At 28.1% G+C, this 15049-nt stretch overlaps 1 protein-coding gene across 1 annotated transcript in view; it reads left to right on the top strand.

Annotated features, from left to right (window-relative positions):
* Window positions 1-15049, top strand: part of LOC111037026 — a 150505-nt gene that overhangs the window by 114279 nt on the left and 21177 nt on the right. Inside the window, exon 3 of the mRNA XM_022319376.1 lies at window positions 1668-1854. Coding sequence (XP_022175068.1) covers window positions 1668-1854 — 187 coding nt within the window. The remainder of the gene's footprint in view (window positions 1-1667; window positions 1855-15049) is intronic.

Here is a 15049-nt window from a genome sequence, read left to right as displayed (position 1 = left end):
AAAATGGTCTTCGGCGAAATCGATTTTGTTTTTATGGCTTCTATTAAAAACGAATAGTTATTAGGTACTTTCATTACTCACCAAATTTTTATATTATAATTGTCTGTACATGATGAACATTTCTAAATGTTTTGATTGTGAAATATCTATGTTTTAATTTCAATAATAGTCGATAAAAAAAGGTTTTCTTGATCAAAACACTTAAAATGTAATTGAAGTTTAATTTCTTAACCTTTATGCATTATCATTAGGGAAAAATATTGAAGATTTTTTTTATAAGCATTTGAGCTCAAATATTGACAAAATTTGTCAAATTCACGAAAATTCACAAATTATTTTGTATGAAATTAAAAATATAAAACCAAGTTCCTTATAATATGTAATTCATATATAGACTTGTTATGTTTTATTATTTGTTAACTACATTAAATATCTACAAATAATTTAGAGTAGCAATTCTCAACTATCTCAACCTGAGGTTAAAAATCAAATTAAAAATATTTTATATTTAAAAAATTGTATTATATTATTCAATAAATCATAAAATGTTGTGTAGGTACTACTTACATAATTATAAATGTATTTGTATTGTTTTATTTGTATCCTGTGTACATAACATACCGCCCTCGCCCCACCCCACACATACTCCATAATAAAATTACTATTGTGTAAGATAAGATAAAAATATGCACCAGTGTGACCTAAGCAATAAAAATGTTGAGTTGGCGATATTTGAGTCAGCTCTTCATGCGCAACACTTCACAATTGAAATTTGCATATACTTATTTTATACCAAGAAGTAATACAATTATGATCACTATAGCTCATTTTGATATCTTGTTGTTTATAAGAACCATATGCATAAAAAATCTTGTTTTTACAATCTTATATTTTTTGACTAAAGAAGATTTTTTTTTTTTAAAGGAAAAAATTACTAAACAACAGCTATAGTAATATAAGTTATTAATGTACAGTAATTACTGACAGTAAGTAGTATAATAGTATTGTTCTGTAATCATACAATTATATAAGCCTTGCAAGACATAATATTTTCAAAAAAAACTAATAGGTATCTATAACCACAGCACCACGTTAAAATATTAATTTTATGATATTATATTTATATATGAAACAAATTAAATCAATTATTGTGTAGTAAATTCAATTTTTTTTTGTGTGCTCCAAGACATCATATGTCTCCAGAATTCAAGGACTTTTACAGTTTCGCTTAAAATAGTAACAGTTTGATTTTATCCAATACAACAGACTATGATAAAATGATTATTTCAACGTGAAGCAAACATAGTAATTTATGTACTAACTACAGACATTTGTACAACGTAATTCATTTATTAACACAAGTCCAGCTTGGTAAATGGCTGCCGAATTAAAATATTTAATACCATGTGAATCAAAATTTGACCCATGAATATATGAACAGATTCAATGTATTATACTAGTAGTTTAAAATCGTAAATGTCTATAGGCTAGAATTATTTTTGCAGACTTTTAATTTTCTAACTGAATGAAATTTAAAATAGTTTTTTTAACGATATAATAAGATATTTAATATAAATATGTAGGTACATTATACTACCAATATTGTATCAAAGCGACATGTATTCTGATGTTTTTTTTGTCTAACATAGTTGTGTTTTCTGTTGCAGGACTTCGATTCGGTACTAGTAAATGGCTCTTGTCAGATACCGGATCCATTGTACAAACTGATTGGATCGATTGTGAGCTTTTACATTCCACTAGGCGTTATGATACTCACGTACACGCTGACAGTCCGACACTTGGCTGCGAAGAGGCAAAATCTGCAGATTGGCTTCACGCACAATTCGAATCAAAGTAATTTCAAACAGAAATTTGTGTAATTTAGGGATCTAACTGATTAACTCTCATAAATTGCTAATTGATCATCTAGTGGTATAGCATGGCCAACACAACTACGACAATACATTTTTAAAAAAATATTGTATATCTGCGTTAAAAATATATTTTCAATCTTGAGTTAGTACAACACACTATACCTGTAAACATTGTTTGCTGAAAATTTGAGTTTTCAATCCACTCAGTTGTATGTAATACTTTTTATTCGTATTTTATTTGTTTTAAACACGATAAGAATTGTTGCTGAAATATCATAAAATAAGTATATTATGGAATTTATTCAGTTCTAAAAAAAATATTTCGAATAAAATATAAATAAATAATTTAACTTAGAGCGTTGACGAAAAATTAAAAAAATACATGAAATTGGCTATAAATAACTTTTCAATATTTATTTGAGATAAACAAAAATATATGAGAGGAAAACAACTATTTTGGCGTTATTAAAATTTTAAAGTTAATTTATACATTACAAAAACTCAATCTGGAACTTTTTCATTTAAGACTGTAATAAGGCATTGAAGATTATGACCAAAAACGTCGATTTGGTTCCTGCGATTGTGCGGTATTTTTTCACGTATCTGTGTTATATATACTAAAAACTAGGAAGGGAGGTCTGACAATCCTCATGTGCAACAAAAACTTACACACATTGTTGGTTTTTCAAATTGAATTCCGTAAACATAGTCTTGTAAGAAAATCAATCTAACTTAGTTTCTTAATGCATGATGATACGGAAAAGTAAGTTAAACTTCAATTCATATAGTACTTATAATATAATTCCCTTATGCGATACAAATGTTAAAGCTTTCAACAGCTTTACCATTACATTTTGGCCATCAATTAGGAATTGATTCGAAGACAACGTTATTTTAAGAGTGAAAAAATATTATGTTTTTCTGGAAGAAACTAAATCTCCATTTCCCTTCTCGTTTGACTAATATACTATTAACACGATAATATAAATATATTTATCACGATAGTTAAACAGGAGTCCGAAAAAATTGTTTTTCAAATCCGTCTTTATAATATAGGTATAATGCTAATTAATTAACAAATAAAATTATACTTCATATTATACTATAAATTCAGAATTCATATTCTAGTCTGTAAAACCTATTCTTTGTTCTAATCATACTCTTCACAACGACCTTCAAATCAAAACAATTTATGAAGAAGCCAAAATGTACTATGGTCGATTCTTTAATAAGCTCGCCTACGTTACTACAACCAATTTATAAAAAATGTGCACATTCCAAACCTTTCCAGCCACTCCCGATGCAGGCTAAAAAAAACATGGTTTTTGTGACCTCCTATAATATCGTGTCCAAATAACCATTGAATACTTATAATAAGTGATCAAATTGAAGTGTTACTAATGAAACCTTCCATCGATGTTTTCTTTTTGTTTTCTTACCACGCTATATGTATATGTCATTTATCAAATATTCTTATAATGATTTTTTATATAGATAGTTAATCTCAATTATAAAAATTATATATATTACAGTCTTACAACAACATGTTCGTAGCATACCTATTACTTAAGTACCTAACGTTTCGTTCATCGTATACGGATTCTTATTTACGTACATAATTACTTGTTTACGTTACCTATACGGCTATACTATTCACTAGTCTATCCTGAATCCTCTATCATAAAATCAGCAAATGTTCTACAACAAATTATTTTTACACCTCTACAGCAACTGGTAGTGTGCAGACGTGCAGTATACTAGTTTTACTGCTTTTGAAACCACTAAACATAATATTATTAAAGGTTTTAACGTTCAAACGATCTTTGGTTGTGTCATGAATTTATCCAATTAAATTTGTCCTAACAAAAATTTAGTCTTAACTAGTAATAAAATATGTTGGCAATATAACCGAACTTAAATCATCAAACTAAATCTCCTTAGTTTATTTACATTAAAATAGACCTATGGAAAACTTCCAACATGGAAGTATTTTATTGGTCGAAGACTTTAAGGTGAATTTTTTCACAAAGTGTTTTTTTTTTTTTGTTATTTTTAATAATTTTTAAAACGATAATTTAATTATAAAAATTCCATAATGAAAAAATCGGAAAGGATGATGAGAACTGGGTATTCTGTGATAATAGTTTCCAAGTGAAAAAAAACGCATTCAAGAAACGATTCATAGTTTACCTCGAAGTGAGTTACGCTTGCTGAAATTTCTAAAAGCAAATGTGTTAATGATTATAGTTTTTACTTTTTTTTATTGTGCTCAGAGGAACTACAGAAAATATTGAAAAATTACCTATTCGAAGAACAATAAATTATTCAGTTAAAAATTTCAATCATTAAAATTTTAAGGTGCAACCCAAAACGTGTGGAACATTTTTTTAACCCAAAAATGTGTAGGGAGTAGGTACACTGAATAATGTATTAATCGTATTCAAAATTGAAAACAAATCATTTTTAATCTGCAAAATTCATTCCACCTAACCTAACCTTTCTCGGAATACGAAGTCGTTGAGTGCCATTGTATAGTCTCACATAATGTATATTATATTATTATTTGAACGCTCTCTTGTTTTAGTTTGATTTCAACGTTAGATTAAAAATAGAATTTATGTTTGTTACATGTTTGCTTTTTTTTGGCGATCCAGCCATGATGACGGATATCTAAAAACGCGTGATATAATATGTGTTAACATCAAATGTCAGCTATCAGTTATTTTCAGAAATGACCATTCGTTATTTTCAACTTCTAATTCTTATAGATTTGTGTAAATCGGAACATTTCCTATAGACATGTTATCAATAAATTACTAAAATGAATAAGTAACCAGTTGCATGTTGACAATATTAATTAATTTATTAGCATATTAAGTACTTAAATCGACAAAACTATGTATTTTGTTATTATATATTATATTTACTTAACTATAAACATTTTTTATTTCATTCATTTTCACAAGGCAAACTGCTAGGCACTTCGATATTTAAATACATATATTATAGGCAAATACTTGTCCACCGGCCTTAGGTATTGACGGCCGTCAGTCATTACCGACATTGGAGAATGTATTTCTAACACACACATATATATATATATATATATAAAGGCTAGTGTCCTACTGATTAATAATCAGCTGAAAGCCGAACCTATTAAAATTATCGACTTGAAATATTGAGGAAAGATTAATATTATAATTTCACAGTGCACTGAGAAAGGATCTCTAAAATTTTGATTTTAAGCTGTTGAATCGGCAAAATAAACGTTTTACGTGTAAATTGTATGTCTGTATACATATTGTATGGCATGGCGGCGCGAGTAGGTATGAATTCTTCTGAGAAGTAAAGTTCTACAATCCATCTATATCTATCTATATATGTATATAAATGAATCCTTATTTTCCTTGGTAAGGGCATCACGGTTATACAAGTTAATTTATCATTTCTTAGTGCACATTTCACAGTATGTTCAATCAAAAAATTAATGAAAAGTTGTACAGTGCGTTTTTTCATAAGTGTTTATTCATCATGGTTAATTCAAAGAAATCACGCTTAATATTTTAAGCAAACTTAGGTCACATAACTCGCAATGCTACAAGTCAAAGATATACAAGAGCAAGTCAAACAAATAATTTGACGGACAAAAAGGTCAAGTCGCAGGTAGCTGGTAACCCGTGGTCCACATTATATGTATATAGGTATACAATTTACAGGTTTATTTTAATTAATAACTAATTTTTGGGGCAACGTTCTTAATTTTTTACAAGAAATTAGTATTTGTTTTATGTATTTGGCAGCCATTGGGCAGATTAGGTTTAAGAATGCATCGAATCGAATTTTCGCACATTGCAGCCTATCAAGATGGCTGAGTCGCACTTATAAAAAATGAAATAAAAATAATAAACATTAGTTATTATTCATGTAGACCATGCACCTAGCGGCGTTCAGAATAAACTGCATTACAACCTTACAATATCAAAAGCTAGTCCCAAATCGAGTTGGCATTTTTAACGGGGAACGAAGTGCATGCACGGGATCAGCTAGTAGTATTTAAGAGTGAAGCGTATTCAAAATGTAAATATTGTTTGAAAAATATGTGATAAAAATAATGTTTTACTGTGCAAATCTTACATTAAATTTTCTTACACAGTTACACAATCCTACTGGTCGACGTTAAGGGGTGCATTTGCAACGTGACAGAAATTTGCGAACTGATGTCCAATGATAAACTGAAAGATATATGACGTAATTAAACAACTGTTTTGTTGGAAAACGGTTATAGGCATTTAACTAATACCTATTTATTATACGTAATAATAAGGTATTTGAGTAGAAACAAATGTACTAAAACTGTGTATGACTCGAATTGTTGAACGTTTTATTTTCCAAAATGTTCATACTATTATCACGAAAAAACTAGTATCAAACTTTCATGCCCAACGACAAGCTCTTATTGAACGAGATGACATTTTGTTCGGAGAACATACGGCTACTGATTTCCCGCGACCTTACAGCTACAATGGTTTGAAACTTTAAAACGTACAGAAAGTAAACTATATTTTTTCCCTTTAAAACAAAGTCCAGAATATATTTTAAAATGCCTACATACACACATTAAACATAAAAACATTAAACGTGTATTATCCAAATATATCTTAAATCTCTTATATTTTTGTGTTCGTTTAAAATAACATTTATTTTAAATCCAAATATCGTGTCAATTTTAATAACAAAAGTTTGTTATAAGTTAAAATGATTTGAACCTAAGAATATTCGAAAACTAAATAATAATAATTAATGCCGTACCTACTGAGTTCTCGTTTCGGTCATTAAGATAACAAATAACATTTTTTCACTTAGTTATAATAAAAAAATTTAAAACAAGGGTTAACGAGAGGCGATCATTACAAAGAATTAAGAGAAATGGGTGTGGACGGCTTTCTAACCTATAGCTATAATAATATAATTAACAAGAGTCATTTAAAATTATTTAGCCTCTACAATACAAAATCTTCAAAATGTTGGTTATTTCCATTCGTTGAGTTTACTTTTATTTTTATATTTTATTTAGGGTATTATTCTTTCACTTGGCAAACATTCTGTTATGACACCTGAAAAGCGGCGAGGGGGTGAAATAGGTTATAATATATTATTGTGCCACATAATTTCATACTTGTCGTGTATTTTGTTTTTTTACGACCTCACAAACACACGCACGTTTGTATAATAGCATAATGTTACAACTCGCATATTATGATATTGTCTGCGAGTCAGCTTTGTCCGTTTCGAGCGAAAAACTCTGTCGCGGCAACAAGTGATTTATTTGTCAAAAACACATAAACATATTTAAATAATAAAATTCGGACGTCCGTATACGTGTGTACTTATTGCAGTGGCGCAATAATAATATAATTTTAATGTTTCGTCCGTCCCTAACCGGTGGTTGGGTTAGTAAAAAGTTCAACCCTGCATATTTCTCACATAATAAAAATACCAATACAACTAAATACATGTTTTTTCTATATCTCTATATAATTTATTTTAAAATCATAAAGTTAAATAATGCTATAAAGATAAAATAAAACATAAAATGATTATATCACTAAAAATATCATCATCTTATTAATATAACAATTATTACGGGATAATTATCTCTATTTTTTTCTTGTAGTAGCAAACGTGTAATTTTCTATTCAAGAATCTTGAAAGATTTAAGTACGATACTTGCCCAGTATCTATGTTTAGTTATGTATTGCATAATGGAAATTTGCATTCTGTAAATTGTTGAACTGATTTACCTATAAGTATGTGGGTTGTGTTAATCCATTGTGCATGGTTGGTACTTTGATGTTTGATATATTTGCCTAGTATATCAGTGTATCCTATTATATCTGTGTTCAGTATTAAGTGTAAGATAGTTTTTAATTATTTTAAGTACAGAAAATATATTTTTAATGGTATTGTATTCGTACCATTGTAAAAGTATTCTGTGTAACATCATGAGTTCTTTTTTAAAATAATTTATTATATTAATTTATTTTGTGATTTTTAATGGATCTATAGTTGTTTCATGCAAACGTAACCTTATAAAAATAACATAGGTAATTATAGATTCGATCAGTGCTCTAATTTTCTTAAGTTCTAATATATCTGTTGGATTAGAGGTTCCTATGGTGGTCTATATATAGGCTTCTTAGAAACGATTATAATCTTCAACGGGTCCATATCGATGAAAAAAAAATTGTGGGTGTATGAGATATGGTCATATGAGTAAGGATCTATGGGAGTTATTAAGTCAAAAACACTTGATCGTAATATTTATGAAGAAACACGTATGCGAAAATTTGAAAGATATTAACAATATTCCTGTCGTTTAAACAATTTAAAAATTAAAGAATTAAAGGTATGAATAAAAAGAAACTGTTTTAAAAATGTCACTTGTATCTGTGTATGCTATCAAAAACATCTCAATGATTTTATAAAAATGCAATACGAAGGGGTCGATGAAAGTTGAAAAAGTGCCACTTGGTCTACAGGAAGGAAAGTTTGGGAACCTTTGTGTTAGATTTTTGAAAGCGTACGTTTTTTTCTTAATTTATTTATGACTATTTTTATGCTGTCGTTAAAAATTATTTAACTGATATTATTATTATAGTATATATTATTATATCACATTTCTAACCTCTTGGTCAATGATATTTTTTTTTCAAAATGTTGGTACAAACATCCAAGGTAAACAATATTTACACTACTGGACGTATAATTTGTGTTTTAATATTATAACTTACAAGTAAGTCATATTTTTTTATATTATTTTTAATTAATTAAATTTTTTTTAATAAAAAGAGTGGTATGGGTAAATAAACACGATTTGACTAAAACGACGGAAATTATTCCATTCAATTTTGTATTATTTAACCTAACCTACTTTAATAATACATTTTTAGCAACAAACATTTGGTTCAAAAACCATATAATTGAGTTCATCAGATTACAAAAGTTTTTTGATGTAGTTTGCATTAGTATTATTAGACATATGTCAGTAAACTCAACAGAAATATCAACCCCGGATGGTCAAGTAAAATATTTTATACGTTTTCGTTCTATGTCGAAACTGATTTATATCCATAGTCAAAAATGTTGAGTTGATCATTTAAGCCTGATATTTAAAAAATTAAAAAGTAACAATGAATACCGGTTAAAACATAAAATGAACGGTGCTTGTTGTTCTACCTAATTTGAAATTTAAATAATTTTAAGTTACATTGTGGACGAATATAATAATGAGATATACGAAAAAAAATTCACTCTTAAAGTGACGACTTTTAACGCCGTTAATTCTAACTTATTCACTTGTTTGTATTATAACTATAGTTTCTACTTTAAACATTTCTTCTTACCATAAAGAGTTTTGCCAATGTGTTAAACAAAAATTTTTCGAGTGTGAAACGCGAATATGCTTTTCAAACCTATTATTGTATACTTGGTACATTATGTAATATATTCTATCATAATATGTATTGCAACCGATAAATAAAAGAATATTGAAAATATCGCTCTAAGATGTACAAAGTATTGTAATGCATTATGTAAGAATCGTTTTGTTCTGTGAGATGAACAAATATAATGCGCGTTTCCAAGCAGCACTACATCGGCAGCAGACAGCTTGAACAAGCTTTTAAATTTCGCACTTACGTCAATAACATATAGGTGGACTTATATCAATGCAATATTCGAGGAATGAGTTAAAACGAAAACAATTTTCCGTTTATACATAAATGAAACCACAATCATTGTACGATACAAATGAGTGCAAAGCGCTCTCGAATGATGAAAATAATAATTTTTTTTTTTTATTATTATTTATATAATGTTAATAATACAATAATTAACATTTTAAGTATCATAAACGTTAAATTGCCTTATTGTTTCAAGCATACTCTTTAATATCGAAGTATATACTTTTATTCGATTCCGATCGAAAAATCGATAACATGAAATCTGAGAATTTGTATTGAATAAGAAATTCATGTTTTGTTCTTAAATTGAACTCAGGGAGTCTATACATTTTTTTACTTAATGATATAAACAAATAAAAACTATGGATCACTGCATACTATGCAATCATTAACCACATTAGCAGTTTTTAGTTTCATAGAAATGTAACGAGTATAATCAATAGGCTAAAGTTTTTATCAGTTGTTACTGCACAAAGTTGAAATCGAAGTTTTTTCTAATACTTACCATGTATACAGTCATAAAAAACACATAAGTATCATTTTAAAATCAATAAGTGCATCGCTTTGCTCAGAAACTAAAAGAATGTGGTATGGTACATCATTATTTTGTCGTTGATCACGTGTATGTGATGATATTTATACCACTCAAGGATTTAAGAAAAATAATGGTTATCAAAAATATTTTTGAAATAAGTGGCTCGAATAATATGTATACGGAAATGTATTTAGGCATTTGAGCAGTGCACATTTAACAAATAAAATAACCAAAATAGATATTGTATAATAAAGAAAAACGTGTTTTCGTTATAATTAATACATGCACAGTTTTTTTTTTCTTATTAAAAAAAAACAATAATGACCTAGGTTACACTATCTGTAAGGCATTTACTTACGAATAAGATTCTTGGGTTATAACGACAGCAACAAAAAACGAAAAAAATCACTCGCAATAAATATGCAGTGCGTGCCATAACATCAATTTACCCATCTTGGAGGAAACACTATCTGCGTACTAACTCGGAGTAATTTATTCTTAGTCTTGAATCCTGGATGTTAATGACATCTGCAGTCTTTTATTATAATCGTTTTGTAACAATATATTAAAATTATAAAAATTATTATTGTGTAGAATATAGTAGTTTGTTTCCATTGCACTAAAACCAAATGAAGACAAAATATTAATATATTGTTTGTACATTAATTAAATTAAAAAATATATATTTACTTTTGTTCAATTGTTTTTTTTTGGATTTTGTGATGTACATTTTTTTTTAAATTCAGTGCCATTGTTCGAACACTCAGTATATATGCAGCTATTTCGGTACACGAGTGCATTTTTCGAATTATAAAACTTCGACACGGAACTATGAATTTACCAAATGTAAATAATAACGTATATTATGCCCACACGCTTACGCCCTCTGAACGACGCAAAGTTGCTAAAATCTCATCCGTCCTGTGGGGCACTACTACCGACGGTCATCGCCTACATGAATATGTTGTGAAATATAACATTCGATTTATACAATATTTGTGTGCTTCTTTTACACATTGTCTATACTACACATCTACTTTGGACGCAAATTGAAAAATTCCTAGTAAATGGAGGGCGTATAATAAAACATAGCGTATAATATCAGCTGGTCATCGTGGGTTATTGAAATTTTTCACCAACTCATTCAATATCATCCAAATACCAATTATATTGGTATGTTGTAAATTTTTAATGCATATTGATTATGTATTCGGGGGCAAACTTCGTGGACACCTACAATCGTCAAATTACTGCGATAGGTAATACAATTCCGTGCACGAATAAAATCATTTAATATTATTTATATATTATATAGGTAATGGAATTTAATATTGTGCACGAAATAATCGACTAGGTATCTACAAATACATTTTAGGGCGTCACCATTTTCCGCTATAAAACGACCTCCCACGCGATCATCGCGACGTTTTAGTTTTCCGGCAGACACAATAAAACTAAATTCCGTCTTCTTTTAAACACTGAAATCAGTATCGTGCACTAATGTGCCTATACATTTTCAATAAATATATATTATACGCATATAAGGTTTACCTACGCATCAGTTACACAACTTGTACAAAGTACGAATCAGGGGTTATAAAGTGTTAATTTTTGTTGGTGCTTGCTGTTTTTATTGCAAAAATCATCAATCAAAAAAAACGTTTGTTCCGTCGTTTTCGAATAGGTAAAGCAATACTTTCTGGTATTCGAACATTAATAAAAAAAGTATTGTTTTGTATTAATTCTCACAAAAAAATCGTAAAACAACAATAGGGTTATAATAATATACAATCTGTGTGTACAATATAATAGGTATACAGATAAATTTTATAATACTAAACGTATAGACATAATATTCAATGAACTAAACGAACTTTGAACTCATTGTCTAGTCCAGCTATGAAGTAATAATAAATATTATCAATATAATTTGTACGAATATTCATTTTTGCATCACATTATTTTGCTATTAATAGTTGAACATACTTTTTATGCTTATAAATGGTGCACAAGCAAGTACTCACTGATTTGAGCAGCAAGTGTATTATATATTTGTAAAACGGTAGATAACATTATTTTTGTTCTTCGTTAATCGAAATTTAATATTATATTCATACTCGATATGGAATGAAAACTTTTGAAAATCGACTGATTGAAATCGGGATGAAACTATTCAGGCGCGTACGTATGTTTTTCGATAACTAACCCGAACTCAACAACTTTGAATCTCAATACTAATAAATAATACTTTCATTAAAACTACAGTGGTCGTGGGTTAATCTGAGTATGGGTACTTTTTAAGCCGATCAACAGATGGACGTGAAATATACAAAAATAAATAAAACAGCTTCCAAAAACTTCAGAGGGGTTCGTATAATAATATTATGACGTAACCCAAAAGACCTCGGGAATATATGCAACGCGCGACCATGCTTTATAATTTTAATTTTTTGCACTCCAAACGGCAGTGAAAATAAATGTTTTTTTCTAACTTTCCGTACGCCGTACCCTCGTCGTATGACAACGTAACAGAGTTAAATATAACACTGAAATAAAAATAAAATAACACACAACTCGTTTACTTTTACACCATCATCTGAAAAAAAATGGATACCGAGCGTTGACTATTATCACCTATCAAGATGTCTTTCCCGTGTTCATACTTTACATAAATTTTATTCAGACAATATTTTTTTAAGATTACCCAGTAATTTTTTTTCGTTTCTACAAAATACTCTATTTGTGCATTACTTATAATTTATCACACGCACTGAATATTACCAGCGATTAATCAAATAATGCGCTTCGTATGAGATCGTATTTTCCAGGAACTATAATATAATAATTGAATGGTTGCCTGCCAGTTTTATATAACTTGAATATTTTTTTGTAAAGTTTTAAAAAGTATTTTTTTATGAAATCAATAAAGATTTCATATCAATTAAACAAAAAGTATTGATTAATGTGAAAAATGCCACGAATAAAATAATGAAGAATATTATTATAAATTATTGTTGCTCTTCTGAACAATCATCAACAACCTATATTGCCTATACGATACGCCGTGTTAAAAATCAGTTGCGATAATGAAAAAGATTAAAATAATAGGTATATAAATTGACGATCAAGTGCTTGTAGTTTTGGTACAAACCTTTTTTTAAAAATTAACCCAACATTATATTGTATATATTTAAATTATTCACTTTTGTAAAAAGGTTATATTTTCGTCCTTCATAAATTCGAGTGGTGTAGAAATAAAATAAATACATAAAATAAAATGAAACAAAGTCAATTTAACATCCTGTTTATAATATTACTCATTTTTAGATCAATATGCTCATACAATTTATTTTTGTTTTTTTATTAATTAGTAACTTAAATTTAAATACTATATTTTTATAAATCAAAAATATTTCCTTTTTTTATTGTGTAATTTTTATTTTTTAGGCGGCAATACTTCGATTTTTCATTTTTTTTTTTTTTTGTATTTGTTAAATATAAATACTGATACGACATATCATAATACATTTGAATGATACTTTTTTAGTTTTGTATAGGTTTTTAATAATCGTTTATCCTTAAAAGTACCATAGAAAAGCATTTGACACACAAATCATATATTGAAAACTTTTATAACAGTTACACAATTGTTTGATTTTAAAAATAGACAAATTTTCTTCCTACAACTGATTCTTTTCATATGCCTAAGTCAGAAATGGGCTGCTTTTTCTCTCTGTTGTTTTCTCTGTTATTAATGTTTAATAAATATGGTGACCACGTATTTAGCGGGATAATAGTAATGTGTTTTTTTTTTGTTCACGGGAAAGATATGAGCATGGCTTATGATTCCGAAATAAAAAAAACAACAAAATATCGCTATTTTAACAGTTGGCCTCTATGTGTTATAAAGTGTGTTATTGTTATATATACGTCACAAGATACATTACAAATATAATATACTGTACTGTCAATAGTTGTTTGCTTCTTTTGTGATTCGGTCGATTTGTCATCTTACGATAACAATAATTCTCGACGGTATATAAGTAAATATAAAATGTATATATAATGTAATATATTATATTACATTATACATTTTTTATGGATAGTTGCATACGAATACCTATGAGAGACATTCCTCATGTGAATAGTTTATGCGTATCGTCCAACGTTGGATCATATATCAAATTTTAACCCTACTGAATAGTTTGTAGCTTGAATCCAATTTATTTTGAGTTTTGAAAGTTTTCGTTCAATTAAAAAACACCGTTTTTGACGTACGCCGAAGTCGTGGATATAAAGACAAAAGTGAAACTTTTTTGAAAAACGTACTTACATATTGTATTATGTCTGAAGTGCAATCAACAAAATAGTTCGACCTGCGTACAATAGCTCTTGAAATATTTATTCATAGAAATACATTTAAAGTACATCAAGATTTACGGTATATTATTATCGGGTACCAATAATAATATATTAGTATTATGGGATTTAAATTCATCGTTGCATCAAATAGTAAATACTGAGTCTTTTGTACGTTTGTAAGACAAAAACAAAATCCGTGGCCAGTGTGACCGTGGTCCTCATTTGAAAATAATGAAATAAATATCGCCACAGTGAAATGTTTTAATGGTACAAACAAATCTAAATGTTTGTAAATATGGTTAAAGTCGGTTGAACTTTGTTCAGTTTATTTAAAATATATTCCAAAAATCATAATTTTAATAAATGCATTATTAAAAAATAAAAAAGTTGTGGGCTTAGCAAGCATTTATAAAATCGATCCTTATAGAAGTTTTCAAACTTAATAATTCGATTCGTTCGAACGCGTGAAATATATGTATGTAAATTTGATATTATGATACATATAATATATCATTTGTATAGTACCTTGATTAAAT

Source organism: Myzus persicae, unplaced genomic scaffold (assembly GCF_001856785.1).
Source record: "Myzus persicae strain clone G006 unplaced genomic scaffold, MPER_G0061.0, whole genome shotgun sequence".
NCBI classification, from domain to species: domain Eukaryota; kingdom Metazoa; phylum Arthropoda; class Insecta; order Hemiptera; family Aphididae; genus Myzus; species Myzus persicae.
Note: the sequence above shows the minus strand (reverse complement) of the source record. Positions and strands in the feature narration are given on the sequence as shown.